General features: G+C 40.1%; 2 protein-coding genes across 5 annotated transcripts in view; one reads left to right on the plus strand and one right to left on the minus strand.

The window, feature by feature from the left end:
- The first annotated feature begins 8 nt into the window (after positions 1-8).
- On the plus strand, positions 9-17,399 carry LOC107228095. Its single transcript, XM_015669457.2, has 25 exons — positions 9-418; positions 503-547; positions 689-1,739; positions 1,848-2,211; positions 2,349-2,658; positions 2,754-3,561; positions 3,635-4,139; positions 4,224-4,365; positions 4,446-4,619; positions 4,846-5,406; positions 5,477-6,371; positions 6,500-7,577; positions 7,674-7,961; positions 8,028-8,231; positions 8,321-8,476; positions 8,555-9,694; positions 9,942-10,303; positions 10,491-11,875; positions 11,957-12,141; positions 12,259-12,413; positions 12,497-13,671; positions 13,783-13,994; positions 14,090-15,091; positions 15,545-15,988; positions 16,147-17,399. The coding sequence occupies exons 1-25, from the start codon at positions 355-357 to the stop codon at positions 16,225-16,227; spliced, it is 12,786 nt and encodes a 4,261-aa protein (XP_015524943.2). The 5' UTR covers positions 9-354; the 3' UTR covers positions 16,228-17,399.
- LOC107228094 (TBC1 domain family member 22B) overlaps positions 17,024-20,501 on the minus strand; it is a 5,844-nt gene continuing 2,366 nt past the window's right edge. For all 4 annotated transcript variants that reach the window (XM_015669453.2, XM_015669452.2, XM_046740541.1 and 1 more), the window contains exons 2-8: positions 20,233-20,406; positions 19,576-20,105; positions 19,320-19,450; positions 18,733-18,987; positions 18,395-18,644; positions 18,070-18,293; positions 17,024-17,970 (exon numbers count right to left, since the gene is read on the minus strand). In XM_015669453.2, coding sequence (XP_015524939.1) covers positions 17,830-17,970; positions 18,070-18,293; positions 18,395-18,644; positions 18,733-18,987; positions 19,320-19,450; positions 19,576-20,105; positions 20,233-20,315 — 1,614 coding nt within the window. In that variant the 5' untranslated portion in view covers positions 20,316-20,406 and the 3' untranslated portion in view covers positions 17,024-17,829. The remainder of the gene's footprint in view (positions 17,971-18,069; positions 18,294-18,394; positions 18,645-18,732; positions 18,988-19,319; positions 19,451-19,575; positions 20,106-20,232; positions 20,407-20,501) is intronic.

Consider the following 20,501-nt stretch of genomic DNA (forward strand, 5'->3'; position numbering starts at 1 on the left):
GAATACTATGAAATTCCTACCACACAACTGCATACGATGCTGTGTCAAGCATATCCGTTTCCCCTTCAGAAAGCACAGGAGAAGGCAGGAAGCACTTACTTATCCAATATCGAACAAGCGTTGAATTAAATTAAATTCGTTCAGCTTCACCCCCAGTATTCCTTTGCCTGGCTTTCTGTCAACAAGTTGTTGTTCTGCAGTGAACTAGAACGTGATTTCGTTGGAGAAGAGAAGGGCAGAGATAAATATCTCATTAAGATCAGTTGCTGAGCCAGAATCACCGCGCCACGAAACAAAATTTATTGGCAATGTTAAACACTTAGCTAACATATTTTTATTTAAACATCATTCAATATGAATCGTTTGTTAATACTGGTGTATCTGTGCCTTGTTGTCTTGTGCATCGATACTTATGCCGGTGAGTTTTCATATTTTTAGTTGGTGTTTTGAAAATGGTAAAAAAACTACCACAGTTCACAGCATTAATTTGATCTCGTTACAGTGTACGTCAACGTCCCGGCCCTGTGCAGTCGCACAAAATGTTCCGGTGAGTTTTCGTTTCTTAAATATAACGTTAATAAAACATATTATGCAGAGTAACACTTTTGAAAAGTAGTTTCTTACAGTAGAACGAAGAAAAACAAGTTTCAAACAATACGTGAGTGTACTCAAAATTTTGTTTCCACAGTTTCTGCCAACCACTTAGTAAAATTCAAGTATTTGCAAGGTGTGGTTTACCGTTATGCGTACCAAATCGACGTCAGTACAAACCTGGGAGTGACGTTAAACGATCGTCGCAATGAATCGACCCTGCAAATTGACGCTGTGGTATCACTGAGTTTCACATCCCCTTGCGAAGGTCATTTGAAGCTGACGGAGTCGAGCATTTCGTCGAATCGTTCAACCTATGATGCTGAATTCCCCGACAGAGCTGGAGCTGAGTTTGTGAAAAACGTCGAGCAATATGCACTTAGATTCGCGTTTCGAGATGGTGAGATACTCGAGGTCTGCCCGCACCCCGAGGAACCGGTGTGGGTGCTGAACATGAAAAAAGGAGTACTCTCCATGTTTCAAAATACGATGAAAAGGTTTGATGTAAGCCATTCTTCTGAAGAATTGGACATCAACGGCATTTGCCACACACATTACAAGCTCTACGAAGCGAGGCAGACAAGTCTCTTATTAAAGAAAACAAAGAACATAGCATCTTGTACAAATAGAAACAAGTATCTCTCCGTTCTTCAATCGAACTCTTACAGAAGTCCGTTTTCATCAAATCCTCGAAGTTTTCGCGAGCCATTGTTGAAGTCTTCGAGCGATTGTGAAATAACATTGGACCATAACATCTACGAGGCGGTAACATGCGTCGACGTGCACATGCTCCGACCTTTATCCAACGGAAGAAGGGCCGGGGCGACAAGCATCACTCGGTCATCACTTAACCTGATCGAGGAAGTCTCCGACTTTGTAGATGTAGACGAAGGCGAAGGAGAGGACTTTCCATTGTCGAAAAGAGTCAACCTTTTGTACAACCATGTCGTTACTCTGAAACCAACGCACGGAGAGCTGCGAACGTCTCGCAACTCCCTTAAGAGCATGTGCAAGATGAGATCGGGTGAAGAACTTCAAGAGGAATTCTCCAAAGTGTTTACAAAGTTCATTCATTCTGCTCGTCTACTCAATTACCCATCTCTGTCAATGCTGCTGTTGCGTGCCGACAGCATCTGCAGAACGGGAAGGTAGTATAAATTGACGATTCATCCTGTGATACCAATTTACCGTCAATAAAACTGCAGTAAAAGAAAGTCTTATTTTAAATACTGAAGAGTTTTTATCACGATTTTCAGAAAGCACATAATCAATGCTCTGCCGTACATCGAAAGCACTGCTGCTCTGATGGTTCAGAAGGATTTAATAATACGGAAACAAGTGCCACTCGAAAAAGTTAAGGATTGGATATCAGGATTCGCTTTAATTCCACGCCCTGACAAGGAGACTCTCCGGGCACTCGCACCCCTTTTGGAGCATCCAAGCGAACTGGGTGATTCCCAATTTGACCTAGCTTACTCTAGCATCATTCACGCCTATTGTACAAACGTGGACAACAATTGCCTCCGCGTAGAGCCTGTTACTAGATTTTTGCGCTATGTAGAAGCAAAAATCGAAAAAGGCTGCCGCAGAAAAAGTCATTCGACTTTGGAAACGAAACAGGTAATTATCAGTGTCGTAGCTGGCGATATAATCTAGCTTGTAAATCATCGTTTTACGTTTCTCAGATGTGAGTAAAGTATTTAAGAATGAAACAAAAAAAGTAAAATCAATTATACATAAATTTTTTCAATTTACAGACGTTGGAAGCTCTGAAATCCATTGGAAATATGGGATTAGAAATTGAGGGATTAAGAGAAATATTGAAGGGATGTATCGAAGGTGCGGGTGGATATTTGACGATGGAGACAAGGGTGGCAGCCATCGACGCTCATCGAAGGTTGCCCTCATGCCAAGAAACAAGGGACGCTTTTTTTCTAAATCTTTACCGAAATTCTAGTCAAGATACGGAACTCCGAATCGCTTCGTATCTCCAGGTGATGCGATGCCCCGACTACAACGTGATAAAAATAATAAAGCACACGCTGAAAGAAGAGGAAGTCAATCAAGGTAAGTGTACTGCATTGCGATTGAAATAACGACAGTCAAGATGCTTGTAATATTTAGTGAACAAAGTTAATATTTTTCAATATTTGTTCGCATAGTTGGATCGTTTGTTTGGAGCCATTTGAAAAATCTTCTGAAGTCCTCGTCGCCGAGTAGAATCGAAGTTCAGAGTCTGCTAATGGACCGAGATTTGGGAAAGAAATTCGACAGTGATATTCGTAAATTTTCCAGAAACTATGAAAGCTCATTTTTCTCGGATGAGTACAACGTTGGTGCTAATTATCAAACGAATTTAATATTCTCACCAAAGTCTTACATACCGAGAACCGCTACCATAAATGCGACCGTTGATGTCTTGGGCGAATCTATAAATATGTTTGAAGTGGCAATTCGTTTTGAAGGAATCGAATATTACGCAGAGAATTTTTTCGGACCTAACGGCCCGCTCAGTAACGAGAAAGTGAGCTTGCATTTTAAAAACTTTTTGAGGAGCCTAAGATCGGTAAATAGTGAAAACACAGGCGAGAACTATGCTGAGAAAATAAAAAATTTGCCCAACGTAATCGACAATAATTTTGACAATCCAACATTAAGTTTTTCCTTGAAAATCTTCGGCAACGACGTGCAGTATGTAACTCTGACTGGAGACAAAGAAATCAGAACCACTATAGCCTCCCTCGATCCTTGGGCAAAACTGATGAAAATCCTTTCCGGTAATGATGTGAAATATGAAAAAACTGGCATGTTCTTGGACTCTTCGTACGTCGTTCCGACGACCTCTGGTCTCCCTCTCCATCTCAGTGCTTCTGGCTCCACAGCTTGTAACTTTAAAATGTCTGGTTCTTTGAACAACAAGCGATTAGGAAACAGTGAGGCACTGGAAATAATGGGAAACATAATGCCGAGGTAAGACACTTGATTGCGCATTAAAGGAAATGAAAACTTGGGCTAGCACTGTACTTCTGTATTACTTTTTCAGTGTCAGCGTAGACGTAACTGGTACAATGGTTATCGACGCTTTTTACAAAAGTGCCGGGATCAAGCTGAAGTCCAACTTATACAGTTCCGGGGCAGTGCAAGGACATTTAATTGTGAAAGATATGCAATTGGTCAGCCTTAACCTAGGTCTACCCAACGAAAAAATTGAAGTCTTTTCCATGCTCACGGACGTCACGTATCTCAGCACAAACGGACCCCAAACTGACGAAACCCCAGTAGGATTAATCGTCTCCGATCAAAGTACAAAGGAACTGAAGAAACACAACCTGATACAGATCGTCAGCAACAATACCTGCAGCTGGGCAGCCCTCGATAAAATTATAGGCCTCAAGTTGTGTACCACTTATCAATTTTCAAACGTGACTAAGAATCCAAACGCTGCCTACTTCGTTTTGAATGGGCCGACTCTGTTCAAGGTGTCTTTGATGAAAACAGACAAGACGATCAAAAGCTATCTTTTTGAATATAAGTGGCAACGTTCTGAGGTAAGCTAGAAATTATAACTATTTTGTACTGGGTTCCTCACTTTGCGATTAGACTCGATACAGCCTGAATCTTTTGTATTTCAGAATAAGAGTAACATCACGATGGTCTTCGATACTCCTGGATCTCTGACCAAGAGGGAGATGAGTGCTCAGATTTCATTCGACGCCAATAACCGCAATGTTTCTGTTGTCCTACGCGCAGCTGGTAGTTTACTAGTTGCTAAAGGTGATGATTTATCACTCATGTACCAAACTTCACGTTCCTTGTTCGTATCGCAATTTCAATCAATATTTATTATTCTTCAGGAACTTACAAGAAAACAGACGATCAATTTCTAATAGACCTTGGCTTGGATGTTAATAGTACTAAACATCTGGACGCTAGTATTGGATATACCAGGGTGCTGAGTCACCACGGCTACAATTATAGTCCTAAATTATACTTGGCAATCAATAACGAACGGGTGGTTGAAGTTTCGGGCAAGTAAACATTAATAAAAATAATTTGTTCCTCTCGATTTTGCGGCTTCTCAATTTTGTCTAGCAAAAATATGATTCTACTCGTTTCTTGACTTTTAGAACAAATTTCTCTATTACATCAACAAACATATTTATGTTTGAAACATTGTCCGCTTTTCATTCACATAAGCATTCTACTATTTGATACATCCCTTAAGATTAACAGTATCGAATTTCCCAAAAATAGGTACAGTACAAATTACGGAGAAGGGGAATGTATCGCAAAGTGATATCAATTTACTGTTTGAAACGAAAAAATTCTGGAGTCAAATAAGGGGTTACATAATGCGGAAAAACGCCAGCGTTTCAGGGAATATAAATGTCGAATATCAGCTGAAAGAAATACAGGGTTCTGCTTCTCAGAAGAAGGAAACCGTCCAAGTCGAAGTATCGCTGAGCAATCAGTCTCAGAAGGGTTTAACTCACAAAGCAGCCACTTTTAAGCTGCAATCCTCGGCTTATCCCCACTTAAATATCAACATGGGCGCATGGTACCGGCAAGCTTTAGGCCACCTTGAAATTCATACTGAAATAAATTCGAACCCCCACCTCCATGACGATAAGCACAAATTCACTGCTCAATTGGTTATTACCAACTCCAGAACTTACCTTTCCAACGAAGGAGCCAAGATCACCGCTTTTATTGCCATCACAAAACCGATACAAAACCTGGACATCAAGGTCGGAATTAGTCACTTTTCTCGTGGGGTAAAGACCATAAGCAGTGGTTTAATACGATACGCTCCAGGTAATTACACAATAAATATTCTCGAGTAATTGGTAGTAAAATTTTAATGTATGTTTTTTCTTACCTTCAGGGAAGGAGATTGCGCTCTTGACGACTGTGAAAATGCCTCGCGGAGCGATGTTCGACATTGAAGCCCATGTCAATCTCACGATACCAACATTTACCCCAATGCTGATAGATATAGATATAAAGGAGAAAACGCGGAACGAGTATGATGTCAAGCTGGCTGGCACTTGGTTCAGCGGCCACAATATGACCGCTCATGGAACTTACACAGATCATTCTACAGTAGCCATAATTGATCACACAGTGAAGCTTCTTCTGGATTCGCCAAGCTTTGCCAAAGATGTCGTGGTGAACTTGAAAATCTACAACGATGCGACAGATTTGAAGGTTGATCTGCAACTCGAGCAATCAGAACAAGAGAAATATGGTTTGATAGTAACACACGGCAGTCTAACTACAATGCACTTTGTGAGCTACCTTGAGTGCCGATACAAAAGCAACGTTTATTCCCTCACTGCAAACGTCGACAAGGAACGTGAAGCGAGAATCGAAGTTCACCTAGACAGATGGAAAGATGTTCACTTGATAGCGAGAGCGATAGATGAGCCCAACAAAAAAGAGGCTGGTTTAGAAATAAAATGGGATGCCAATCGGGACCCTGACCTTAAATTTGCAACGTCATTTCAATTCGTCAAGTTCTCCGATCCCACAGAAAAAAATTTCAGCACTATAGTCATGGTCACATACCCTGGGCGACTCGTCACTGGAAGCTCTATCTTGGCGCTTCGCGGACGTAATAATTACGTATCTGATATTCGACTGGAATGGTCGCCAGTGCATGCCGTTCACTTCACCATCAATGCCGACTATAACATGGAGCCAACTAACAAAATATTCAAAATAGAATCTCAGCTTCTCACACCTTTTGAACTATGGAAAAGGACGTCGCTTGATGCAAGGTGAATTATCATATCCAAGTTCATATGTAGAACTATTGAAATCTCTCACGGGTCGTTTGATCGATGTCAAACAGCCCGTGCTTTGTGGAATATCTTCTCCAATTACTATATCTCTGTTTTCTCCGCAGGTATATGCAGAACAACAATGCCGTAACGGCGAGAGGCAGCGTTCACTGGCAAGATTCACAACACTTCTCGATAGATTTGTCAGGAACCCTGATCGAAGATGATAAGGTGCTAGAATGGCAAGGAAATTATAAACTGGTCAGCACTATGCACCCTCTGAAGTGGATAAATGGTAACCTGACGCACAGATTATCCAACGGGAGGAAAACGGACACTCGTCTGCACATCACCTACTACCCAGACAAAGTATTGGACTTGAAAAGTTCTTGGGATTTAATCAAGGGAAAGGATGGCTCGTTCAATTTGACTGGAGTCCTGAACATGATATCCCCTCTGGCAGCGTATGAAAGAGGAGACGTAACCTGCAGCCTACAGTTTACTCCAAATTGGAAAATTCGCGGGGCAGTTTACGTTGACCTAGACAAAAGGAAGTACACGGGAAATTTGGTTGGCGATCTGGCTAAGATCAAGGAATCGATGGTGCAGTTCAATTTGACGACACCCATTGAAAGGTTCTCTACTTTACAGGGAAACTTTGGTTTGTCTGAGAAGGACAGACATGTCGTGGCCAGAATCGACGGGCCCCATGGAAGCGTAGGACTCGAGGCTTTGATTCAACTGTTTCTTCACGGATCCGACTTCAATTTCAAACTGGAAGTTGCAACGCCGATTGAACTGCTCGAACACTCACTTGTCATTGCTAAATTGAACAAAAAGGAAGCCGATTTCAGAGTTGGTTACAGGAACATGACGGCTGGCTTCGTCGGTGTTTGGCGCTACCAAAATCTCACAGATTTTCACCACACCTACATTCTCTACACTCCTATGGATGGATTCGAGGAGTGCGGCATCGTAACTAAGCTTGTTGTTGAAAATGGTCCAGAGATTAAAAAAATGCTAATTGACAGTGAATTCTCAATTCGCTTTTCCGACACCAAATTCGGTGTCACTGCCAACGGAGGACCAAAACCTCCCCCATTCAGCATCCCCGAAATACCTGACCCAGTTACGTCTACTGCGGAAGTTTTATATGACTACATTGAGGACGAAGAGCCGTTATACTGGCAAGGACAGATTCTGGTGAGAAACTTCAACGTCTGTCGACTAATTGATGTAATTTCGTTTTGTTTCTCCCATAGTCATCGATTTTTACTTCATATTTTAAAAAAATTTCAGATCGATTTGGCCCTATTTGAAACGATTGTCGGTGATCTGGACATAGAACAGAATGATCCAAATTTCAAAGTTTTGGGTTCGTTAAAAATTCCTTCTGGAACTATTCGGCTTGATGATCGATTTCGTTTGGACGATTATGTCAACATGAAAAATGAGCTGAAGATTGACACACCGTTCCAATCCGCGTCCGAGATAACTTCCACCTACATACTTAGTTGTGACCTTATCAACAACGACTATTTTGTTGCAACGGATTTGAGAGTGAAGAATCACGCTAATTGGATGGAAGTAAGTATCGTCTTTAAGAATTATTGTTTGTGCGTAAGAAATAAATTTTTCTGTCCATAATTTCAGGCTGGTTATAATGTCAACTATACGAATCGTGGAGCTGCCGACGATTTACAAACTCATGATGTGACGTTCAGAATTAAAACGCCTCTGAAATTCGTATTGTACGTCGATGGCAAGATATATGTTGAAGTGGATGAAAACTTATACAAAGGAAAGTTTGATCTAAGCGGAAACGACTTCGAAATTGATCTTCTCGGATCTTATGAAGTAATTACTAAACACCCAATTACGTTGTGACTTAGTTTATTTGTTTGCTAGAATGATCAAACTCTATTCCTGATTGAATTTTCTTGCAGTCCGACGATGGTTATCTCGATACCATGATGCAAGCAAAAATTAACAGCTCCAAGTTTATCGTGCCGAAGACCAGAATCATAATAAAAAAAGACTTGACGTCACGGGAAAGTCAAATGGAATTTGGACTCAAAATCTATGAACCAGTTTTAAAAGTTGTGAGTTGATTAAGATGGAACGATCACGATTTTTATGATGATTATCATGTAGTAAATAATTTTTCTCCTACATTTTAGTATAATCTTCAAGGAGTTTGGCAGGTTGAAGGAACTAAGTTCATGAACGCGACACTACAACTGAACTCGCCAATTGAGATGCTTGAGCACGTCAGAGTTAGCATTCATCATGCGAATTCAATATCGGAAAACGAGTCGGCTAAATTGAACCTAGATCTTGTATACCGATCTGAAAGCAAGTTTAAAATTATCGGCGACTACAAAGACAAGATAGTGAGCGGCAGAGCGATAACTCCAATTAAAAATTATGAGACTCTTGAATTTCTTGGGAACGTCTTGAAAGTGAGCAACGAACTGCTGGAATTTGAAGGTGATTTGACCAGCGCTAACTCGGCAGAACCTTACAAAGTCTATGGCCAGATAGTTACCAAAGACGAAACTGTTATGTCAGTTGATGCGACGATTGTTCCTGCAAAAAATTCCATGCTGAAAAATAATATCACTCTGAGCTACGTCAAAGAAACTTATGGATTTAAGTTCCAAACTATAAACAGTCCGAGGGATTTGGCGGTTGATTTTAGCTGCAGAAACATACTGAATTGGAATACGGGTGCAAAAATATACAGCGCTGATCGAAATCAGATCGATTTCGAACTTGTCACTTTTGTTAATACTCAAGTAAACGGTAACGTTAGTGTATATGTACGTGGAAAAACCCCCTTCAAGAGTATAAAAAACTTCATGGTCAGTGGCGACATGCTTCTGTCTAATGTAACAGGAAGCGTCCAAGCCAATCATCATTTTAATCAAGACAGAAGTTACATTGAATTTAAATGGGGTTTACTCTACTTGGAGGACATGTATGCAAACGTTCTCCTTGATTACGAAATAAACAAAGCTAAAAAGCACGTTGAAACTAAGTTATTTTTCAAAGATCCTCACAATACAAGGAGGAACATTAACACAGGATTTGATGTTAACATCGATCACGACCTTTGGACGTTCGGTAGTAATGCCACCATAGGTTTTATTGATACAGGCAACGTAGACGCTATATTTAGTTTGACATTACCACCACCTGAGAAAGATTGTCATACTGTTTTGGTTAGCTATCATTTGCTGAAGGAGCCGAAGAACACGAAGTACGCCGTTGGGTACAACACTCAGGTCTCGAAAATCAATTATGCTTCAGACGGTGCGGTGAGTATCTAATTGAATTAAACAATTTTATTTTTGCAAAAGTATTTCTTATTCATTATTCTCTGCACAAAAAATCTTATGGAAATAACAGTTTATAAAATAAAAGTTCAGGAAAAGCCAGATAAGTTATAGATAAGCAGTGAAATATTTAGAAGTAATGTTTTTACCATGACATAATCTTTAAGTTTTTCAAAATTCATAATTTGAAAACATATTTATCTTTTATCTCTGTTTCTTTGCTAAATAGCTGACAATAAACCCTCAAGACATCAATGCTCATCTGAGATTCACATGGGGTTTGGAATCTCATCAGACAGTGAATAACTTTGTCAACGTCTCATTCCAACCAAACGAAATCAGCTTCGATTATTCACTTCGAACGCCTAAATTCTTGCAAGAAGAAACTTTCATACTTCGTTTAGAATATAGCAAAGCGTCAACAGCTTATAATATCATCAATACAGACGTCTACTATCCTTCTTCAAAACGTCTCGGAACAGCACGCATCGTCTATGCCAGTCTCGCCAACGTCAATGGATCGTTCAACGCGTCCACTCCAATAGAAGGCATACCCTACATTGCTTGCAATTTCGTGGTCTACACAACAATGTAATTTTTTAGTCCTTATTCTTATCGTTGTTTGCCAGTCTTCTTGTTAGTCGTTTCATGTGATTAAATTTGGATTCGAAATTCCTTTACTGGATATTGCAAAGTCTAGCCAGTTCCAGGATCACATTGTATGAAATATGTAATGTAAGTTTCATGTATGATAATACGAAATTATTAAATTTTATAGAAAGAACAACAAGAGACACGTGGAAGCGTTTTGGCCAGGCGAGACGGCACTTCTGAAATCAGAGTACACGTATAACAGTGAGAAGCTCGATTCGACTTTGGAGGGTAGTTTACAGGCTGAAATTCCTCTGAGCACTCGCCACAGTGGACTCCTGAAATACGGTTACAAAAAACGTCCACTGATCACTACTGGCCATTCAGAGCTGATTTACAACTCGCAGAGAATAGTTCACGGTGAATATAACTCGAAGAGCGAGTCGAGAGCTGGTTTTGAAAAAGATCGCATCGAAATAACCATTCAGAACAGTTTTAAACCGTTGGGAATCGTGTACATCAATCAGTACGAGTACAGCGGCGGTAACGCTGGGACAAATTATCCAACGACAGAATTGAAACAAGTTGATGTATACAGGCTGGGAAACCTCTCAGACTTTCACATAGCCGGCGAGACTCGCATAAGAACAACGCATACGGGTCAGGACATTCAAATCAAAGCGATTCACTTGAATCGCACGGTAAATCTGCGCACAGATTACAAAATCCTCCCGGGAGAATTCGACCACAACGCTCGTTTGAGTCTGGCCAGCGACGCCTGGGCCTCGTATCATGTTAATATACTTAACAAGACAACGGAAGAAGTCGAAAACCAGTTTGTGGTACTAGACTTTGTTTATCCGAGGAGAAACTTCACCCTTGACGCCTCTTACAGCATTGACAGCTCGGACATAAACTCGGAAGCCATACTTCAATGGGACAGGGATATGGCCAGACCTCGAAGCGTAGGAACAGGTTTTCAGTGGAAAAAAATGCAAAGCACAGACTTGTTGGGACAGCGTCAGGCGGTACTGAGTTTCAAACATCCTAGTTTCAAAAAAGACGTTACGTTCACAGCGAAATATGACAGAACTGATCCCAGTGATTTCATCAATGTCGCTTTGGTGGTTGACTACTCAACAAATTCCGAAAAGCTCCTGGTACTGCGTGGCAAGGTACGCGATGAGAGCAGCTGGCCAGCGGACCGCAAATATAGCTATGAAATATTTGGTCTACATCCGATCACTAACTTGGACTTACGAGTGAACGGGACCCTTCACAAACACATGTTTGTGTTCGTCAAAGTTGAGAATCACGGCTCCTACAAGCGCAGTTTCTTTCCGGTGGAAAAAGGACAGCTATACGGATACATAGATCTGTCGAAATATGAGATTGAATTGCTCAGAGAGAATAAGGAGGTAGTCAAGCATCTGAAGACTAGGTACTATCCCACCCATCCGGAATACATTCTTAACGGATCGTTGGTTTATACACCAGACATAGACGCGACGGGGCAATTTTACCTCAACATTGACGAGAAGCTTACTTGGCTGATGGTGAATTACACTCCAGGTAAGATTCAACTAGAACTGTATTCGCGATGCTATGGATTGTAGCTGGTGCATGTCCTTTGAGATAATTACTGTTATTCAGATGCTGTCGAGAGTCTGAGAATGTATGGAAAGATTCCTGACGCCCGTAATGTCGTTTTCGATATATGGAGAACCTACAGTGATGATCTCACCATAGCAGATGTCTCCTTTTACTTGCGGTTAAATCATTCTAAACTCGTTACGTCAAAGATGACGTGGAGACCAGAACTTAAGGAGGATGTCATGGTGTGTTTTTTATCATCACGCTGCGGTGTAAACCTCAGGAAACACCAGCTTTGAGTCCACTGAATTTTTTGTAGAAGAATATTATTCGCTGAAATCAATTGTCAAACCTTTTTTCAGAGTACGGTAAAGGACTCATTCAACGAGGCATACGAGAGCATAGGTAACGATGCCGAATATTGGAAGCAGTATATAAGAAGTGAGACCGTCAGTGCTATTTACGATATTTGGGAAGACGCTCATGAGGATGTGAGCAAGTTTCTGGAGGATTGGAAGTAGGATAATTTTATTTAGCTTTCACAAATAGCACCATTGACGGTTAGAAGCTGTTTAAAAATATTATTTCTCATATTTTTAGCAACCTGAAAGAACTGCAAACCGATCTGGAAGACTTAGAAATATATCTGAATAAATCTTACAACGCTAATGAGTTTTACGTCAAAGATATCGTTGCATTCGGCTCCTTCGTGATTGACGATTTGTCTCTGAGAAGTCACATGCAATCTTTGCCGAACATATTCAACGAAATATGGGAGATTATGGGGGAATCTGGTCAGGCTGTAAGAAATTCCCTATTGTGGGCTATAGAAGCTGTCAAATCCGGTTACAACAAGCTATCAGAAATCGTGACGGCAATGTTGAAAGGTGATTCCATGGCTCAAATAGCGTCGATAATAGAAAAGTTTGTTGAAAAGTATGACAAATTTGTGAAGGACCTTCATGTCTCGTTTATAAAGTGGATGGAAAACCTCTGGGCAAATATGTCATCGGCTGCTTCTGACCAGTGGACAAAATTCCTGAGATATGTCGAGCCGTTATTTATAAAGGTGATTCACTACCTCGAAACAGTTGTTTGGAAGGCGAGCAAGGAGGTCCTCGACTTTTTGTACGATCGCAGAAACGAGATTATAACTTCACCTTACTTTGACCGTTTCACAAACTTCACACAGGATGTGGACAGAATATACAAAGACATTCAGGCCCATGACATAGTGACAAATGTCAGAAAATATTCTGGCATAATTATAACATTCATTAGAGAACGATACTTCACAATGGTGCCGTTTGGCGTCGAGCTCAAGAACGTCGTAGACGAGATAATAAACGAATTACTGGAGTTGACGAAGTTGCCGTTTTTGCATTACACGATTGAAAAAGTTCAACAACTTTACGCTAAAGCCAAGTACTTGTACGAGTACTTCGAAGTAGGCGATCAAATAAACCATACCATCAAATTTATCCATTCAAAGCTGACTGACATTAGTCAGACGGCTTTACAGGCGGAAAACCGGTATAGAGAAGCCAAAACAAAATTCATATTCAGTCCAGAAAAGGGGCTACTGCATCTTGAACAGAAACTTCCAATGTCTTGGCACGCATTCAACCAAACACCCGAATTCCAAGAGATCGCGGAGTATCGCGCCATCTCCGACTTGAAATCTTACTTCGTCACATCCAACCTGACCTTCTGGACTCTCTATTATCAGTATAAACCCTATACCGAGCCTTCCAGCTGGTTACCACCGTTCAAGGGTAGGTATTTTTCTATTTCGTCTCGAAGCAGCTAACGAAGAATAATTCATCACGTGTTTCACACCCAACGGGTTCTACGGAAGAAATTTACACAGCTTCGCTTCTTTCCAGCTCAAGCAATGATCGCTGGTGGTCAACATTACATGACCTTCGACGGTCGCTATTACGAATTTAGCGGAGAATGTACTTATCTACTTGCGCACGATTTTGTCCACAATCAATTTTCCGTCTTGATCAAATACAGTGTAGACGAGCTTGACACCAGTCATCAAATAATCGTTGTAACAGGAGGCAATGCGATTCAGCTGGACGTATTCAAGAACGTGAGTATTGTTGTCGACTCGACACGCATGGCAGTGCTTGAAAATAAATAAATCGCTAATTATTTCGGTCTGTTCCATTCTTCTGTTTAATACAGTCTGTGAGGCTGCTGGATTCTCAACTCGAATACCAACTTCCGGCTGAGATTGGCAATGGACAGGCATATGTCTATCAAGAAGCAAGCATAGTCATCGTGGAGTCGAGGAAAAAGCTTTTCAGGCTGGAATGCAATATGAAATTCGATTTGTGTACACTCGAACTATCCGGTTGGTATTATGGAAAGACCGCCGGTCTTTTTGGAACAATGAGCAATGAACAGTCGGACGACTTTTTGAATTCTTATGGAACAATCAGCACAGACATCGGAGCTTTTGCGCAGAGTTGGTCACTGAATCGTACGCAATGTACTACCATGAAGAATCGTGCCTTCAGCAAACCAGCAAAGAATGACGAGCTCAAAATCTGTGAAGAATTGTTCGCCAATAAAAATTCGGAGTTCAGCTCCTGCTTCAATACAGTGAATCCGAATCCATTTGAAACCATGTGCTTCAATAGCAGAAGCGAAAAAGAGGCTTGCAACGTCGCCGTTTCTTACATCCAAATTTGCTTGTTCCACGACACGTACATCAGGATCCCGGACAAATGCACCAAATGTACTTTGGTCGATGGGTCTGAAGTCGCAGAGGGGAGCTTCCGAAAATTGGAAGGCAAGGCAGTCCCCAAATCTTCGGACATTGTTTTCATCGTCGAAGCAAAAAACTGTAACAAGAATATAAAGTCAAACGCCAGCATGGAACTGTTCATTTCTCAACTGAAGATGGAGTTCAACGAGTTACAACTCGATAATCTTCGATGGTCTCTGGTTACATTTGGGGCAGATGGCGTGTACGATCAACCAAGGAGCCTGGTTATTAACGGAGACACATTTACAAGTGATCACAAACATTTCATGACTTACTTCGACCATATCCCAATTGGAAATGGCACTCAGGACATATTTGCTGCCTTGAGATATGCCTCTCTGCTGGAATATCGTGCTGGTGTTTCGAAAACGTTTATTTTACTGCCATGTTCGCACTGTGATCCTCAGCACCAGATGGTACATCAATTTCATATACGTAGCTGTTAGCGATTTTAGACAGACTTTGCTCGATATAGAACCAAAATTAAATGAGAGAGAAAAAAAACCTGATTGATCCCGTTACTGAAAAATGGAGAATGCAAATTCGAAAATTTCTTCTTGCTAAAATAGATATGACCTATTTTCATATCATTTCATAGACGGCCGGGTCCGTTTTACGTGGCTTTTAAAAAGTAGTGAAATACGCTTGTAAACATGTCACATACATAAAAAGATCTATATTTGTGCTTCTTGAGATGAATTTCATGATATGTTACTGAAAAATGATAACGAATAAATTCCCTTTACAGAACAAACTTTAATACGAATAGCTCTGATTTTAATTTCAATCTTATTCCTAGCTCAAACTTTTAACGTTTCCAGACTCGAGTCGATCTTCTGTTTTCATTAATTTTTAACTCATAATTACAGTTGGACTATTCGGTCCTGCACCAAGTGATGCTTGAGCACGAAGTGACACTTCACATACTGGTGGACGCGGATTTCCAGCTGGAAAAGGAAAGAATAGGAAAGGTGCTGTACGGATTCGATGCAAGCAAATCGTATACGAAAAAGGATACGAGAGTGCTGACTGGGGATAAAGAATTGCACAGACAAGTCAAACTTTCCAAAAGCATTCTCGGTTACTGCACGCCACTTGCTCTTGAAACCAACGGCACTGTTTTCAGCGGAAAAAAATTACGCTTTGAGAAACCAACAGCTATTAAAAAGTTCATCTCTGTATTCTCCAAAAGAATCGCGACCAGTGCAACGCCAGGCACGTGTCAACATTGCGAATGTAATGCGGACAACAATGGGCGTAGCACTATGGAATGCACACCATGCGTTGATCGGCTACCAATTGCTGTGGACTATGTAAGTTTTCATAGAACTTGGAGTCCATTAACGGCAGCGTTTGACGCTTTTTTTTTCTTTTGAAATCTTGAATTTTTTTGATCCACCTACTTTGGATATTAGAATTTGACGCGATAGAATTGTGCCTTTGATGAATGATGTTCACACTAATTTTGCAGAAGGATTTTGATGAGAACGAATCATTGTCGATGCTACAGCCCCTTGGATTCGATTACAACATAATGGATCTGGACGAGTAATGACGAATTCAGTTATAGGTAAGATGATATTATGGCATAATGAATGTGAACTATTTACTGAGGGAATGAATGAGTGAAAACAAGATAAAACAAAGCTCATATCAAGCTTTATTACGAATCGTTAACTGGTGGTGGAAAATATTCATCAATACAAATAAGCTGCACATCTTGAAGTCAATTGACTGGTTACGAAACTAAATGAAGTAGTCCCATGCAGAGTCATGCTGTATCGCTAGATGTAATAATCGCATTGTATAACAATTATATAAGGAATGCCACGTATTCCAAGACTGACGAACAGAAGAGACCATTTTGAATAATCCAACTAACTCATTATAAAATAAGGCTAATTATTAATGTCAGTAAATTTTAATGCATTTAGGGAGTTTAATTTATTTATTATAACATGTAATAATTCCTTTCCTCATTGTTTTGTTTCTTCTGCTTTTATTTTTAACGAAAAGAATCTCTCTACTTCAACTCGAATTATGTTACAGAACGGCTATTAATTCCGACGGAATAATATTTTACTGAAATACTCATGTGATATTCTCACATCTGAAACTGAGAAGTCTAAAAGCAATGATTACGATTCACTTGATACTTAACTTGACAAGCCATAAGAACTGCCGCAATTTTAATGAACGAAAAGCTCAATGCCATTTTTCACATTTTTACTTGCTGTTTAGCGTGACTAAATGATACATGAATGCCCAGTCGTAGTTTAGATGATAGTGTTGATGAGAAAATACAAGAAACATGCGGTGTACGAATAGTAACGAAAGAAAATTCACCGTTTTCCATACCAGAAATGTATTTTATTCGAAAGTAATTTCTGTTAAAAATATAACAATTTTAACGATAACAAATGAACAGACGATAGTTTGCAACTTTTTTTATTAATTATTATTAAATATCATGATTCTGCAACTGAGACATCACCAGTTATTTTTATTACCTATGAGAATTGTTACGAATAAATATTTTGATACCTTCACTTTCCTTTTTCTCTTTCGTATCAACTTTATGATATCGATGACATCTGCGACAGTACAATAATACTATCGCCAAAAAGGCATGATCAAGAACGTATCGAAGTTCATTTATACTACTTTACACCATTTTAAATACATTGTAAATTTTTAATAAAACTTATGAATACATGTATCGTATATATGCGTTTATATTTACTATTTATAGTGCTTAATTCCCCCAAAAAGAATATCTTTTTCAAATATAAGTTCAACGGTGCTTTGAGTAGTTTTTTCACGTAAAAAAATGCCATTCTTCAAAGCAGCGGGAGTATCAAGAAAGTAATAAAGTAAAACGATAACAATTGCCAAGTTTCCAAATTTCGAAGGAACAGTTCCCAAATTGTTGGCCGTATCTTTTAAAAATTCAACAATAATAATTACTATAACAAATTGAAATTCACAAGCTGTGTGCCGGTTCTTTCCGTTTACAATTGAAAAATCTTAGATGTTTTTTTAATTTATTCTTTCTATTGTAAATAATTCAAGACTCATATCCGGAAAGAATGTGAGCCATCGTTGTTTGGTCAGTTATTTATTGTTCGCCTTAAGAGATCGCGTATAAAAGTCGTCATCTAGTGTCATGCGCCTGCAAATGATTCGGAGCATCTGCAAATGTGAATTTCAATTTGTAAGCCTCTGCTACCAAGACACCGATTTCGGAATCGGTCCAATTTTGAGTTGGCAGATTTTGCAGCATCAACATTAGTCCCTGTAAAAATTTTCAAATATTGCAACGTGAAGATCTAAAAAAGTAAATTGTTTGAAAAACTGAATAAGTCATCCTACTCAGCTGTGATTTGACACTCACCTGAAAGTCTGGCTGTTGGAGAAGGTGTCGTCTCCAGCGCAGAAGGAACGCGGCGCAAACGTAAAGCTGGAAAGAAGCAAATCTGTCCGACTCAGCAAGATAAGTATCCCAGAGGCGAATGGTACAGTGAAGAGGTAATTCCCTAGTTAATAAATTATTCATCCACCTAAATGAAAACTGTAGATAATCTACGCCATGTTGATGAAGGTGTTGATGTAGCGGACCTATAACAATTTATTAGAAAAAATGAGTGAACGTTGTACATGTATACATGAAAATCGTAAAACGACCAATTATTCATTAATCACGCATGTTTTATTATTACCGTCGATCCGCTGTATCAGTTCTTTCAACTGATTAACTTTATGCTGAATTCCTAACTGGGCAAAAATGTAATTATCCTGTATTCCGTCGAGGAATTTCGACAAGCACCAAAAACTGTCAGCCTCTATGACTTTTCTCCGCTCCTCAGGCAGAGAAACTACTTCGTAATTCTCCAGATCTTGCCAAGCCGAGGCTGGCGCAGCCTCTTGTAGAAATACAAGGAAGAATGGTGTCACAAGGTCGTTCATTCCCTGTTAATGAATGAGACGAAGAAAAGAAAGAATATAAAAATCTGGGAATATCTTCAACAGAGTGAAAAAAAAAAGACTGAAAATTCACCTGCACGTAACCAGACGCTGGATGTCTGATAGCCCAGATATAAAGTATTCTTTCAAAGATGAGTTGAACGGTTGGCTGTTGAAAGAGCGTTATCAGCGGCGACATTCTTGGTATATCGATATGTATTTGGCGATAAGTATCTTGAAATGCTTCGTCCCTTTCCGTGTCATAATATTGCTTTACCAAATTCCAATAATCTAATCGTTTACGCTCCAAGACCTGGGGCCTGCGCTCCAAGTTCGCCGGCAGATATTCCTGTGGAATTCACGCAATCTGGGTTTTAGAAGGTCTGGCAAAACATTTCATTGGTTTCAATCTACCTGAGAATCTTCACACGAAACTGGGTATAATGTTAAGCAAGCAATTACCATAAATTATCACTCCTTCAAAGAATTTTCAAGTTGATGCGTCAATTGTGAAAATAGATATCTGTATTTCCCATGATGGAACATCGATCATCACCTTACGTGATACTCTATCAGAAAAAGTATTTTTCAAATAGCTCAATAATTTTGCACATTTTTTAGTTCGTTTCGTGTTCAGAATTCTAATACACACTACAGGCGCTATAAAATTTGCCAACTTACAGATAATAATCTCCATGTAACTGAGCGCAGCTTTGAAGGTACTCCAGACCATGATAATTGCCGTAACTCGTCTAGATTCAACAATGCTGCTTCCAACAACGACTGGAATTTATCTACCTTACTTTCCCCATCTGAAATTTATAGTCTGTTTTAATTTTTTTCACAAAATATTGTTTTCATGCTATCGCATGTTCCAATTACTTGTCTCATCTTTTGATCTCAAGAACTGACGGCTTTCCTACACATTTATAATTACCTTGTTCCTTTGAAGGTACAAAGAATTTTGGCGGTGCACCCATTTGCCTGAGGGGTTGAGGTCTACCTGGAAACTGATGCAATCTGTGCTGTGGAGAATTGCTGTTTTTCGCTTCAAGATCGTCGAAATTTTCCTGATGATTTATAACTGGGGGCTGTAAGGTGTTGATGCTGGCGTTGCGGAGCCTGAGTGGCTGCACCGCGAGCCTCTGGAGGGCCTCAGTTTTTTTTTCTTCTGATATAACATCCTGGCGTTGGTCTCTGCAATTTATTTGCGCAGCGCCAGCCGTTCTATGGCTGTTTATAACACTTAAAGCAGCGGAATGACTGACTCTCTTTGATATCTTTATATCCGAAACCGTGCAGAATTCATCATCACCCAAATCCCAAGCATCGTCGACACTCTCCTGAAAGTCTTTGAAAGAAGTCACGCCGCTACCGCTGTTGCCCAATGCATTCTGCCCCGCAGGCGCTCCGCCTGTACCTCCGTGGGCCATTTTTCCTGGCCGTAGATCCTGCTTCAGACTTGGTCTATAAAAATTATCGGTTTTGTTAAGACTTCGAATGCTATCATGCATTTGTTGCTCAATTTGGCAGGTATGGTGCTATTTCTTTGAACGATCCATTCCATCAACAGTTTTAATGAGAAAATACCTACCGACCAGGCACAGCGCGAGCATTTTTCCTCCAGAACGACTGATGGCTGGGATGTGGTTGTCGCTGATGATTTTGGTTTTCCATGACTAATTGGGAGCTCGTTAACTTCCAGTTCCCAAATTTGTGGGCCGGACAGTGCCGAGAAAGCTGTCGTCTTTCATTCCCACTGATACAACTGCCCAACACATGGAAAAATTTTACGTTTTTCTCAAATCCCATTGTAAAATTGATTATCAAATATTTGGACCGAAAACCAAAGAAACGGAAACA

The sequence above is a fragment of the Neodiprion lecontei genome, chromosome 5 (assembly GCF_021901455.1).
Source record: "Neodiprion lecontei isolate iyNeoLeco1 chromosome 5, iyNeoLeco1.1, whole genome shotgun sequence".
NCBI lineage: Eukaryota > Metazoa > Arthropoda > Insecta > Hymenoptera > Diprionidae > Neodiprion > Neodiprion lecontei.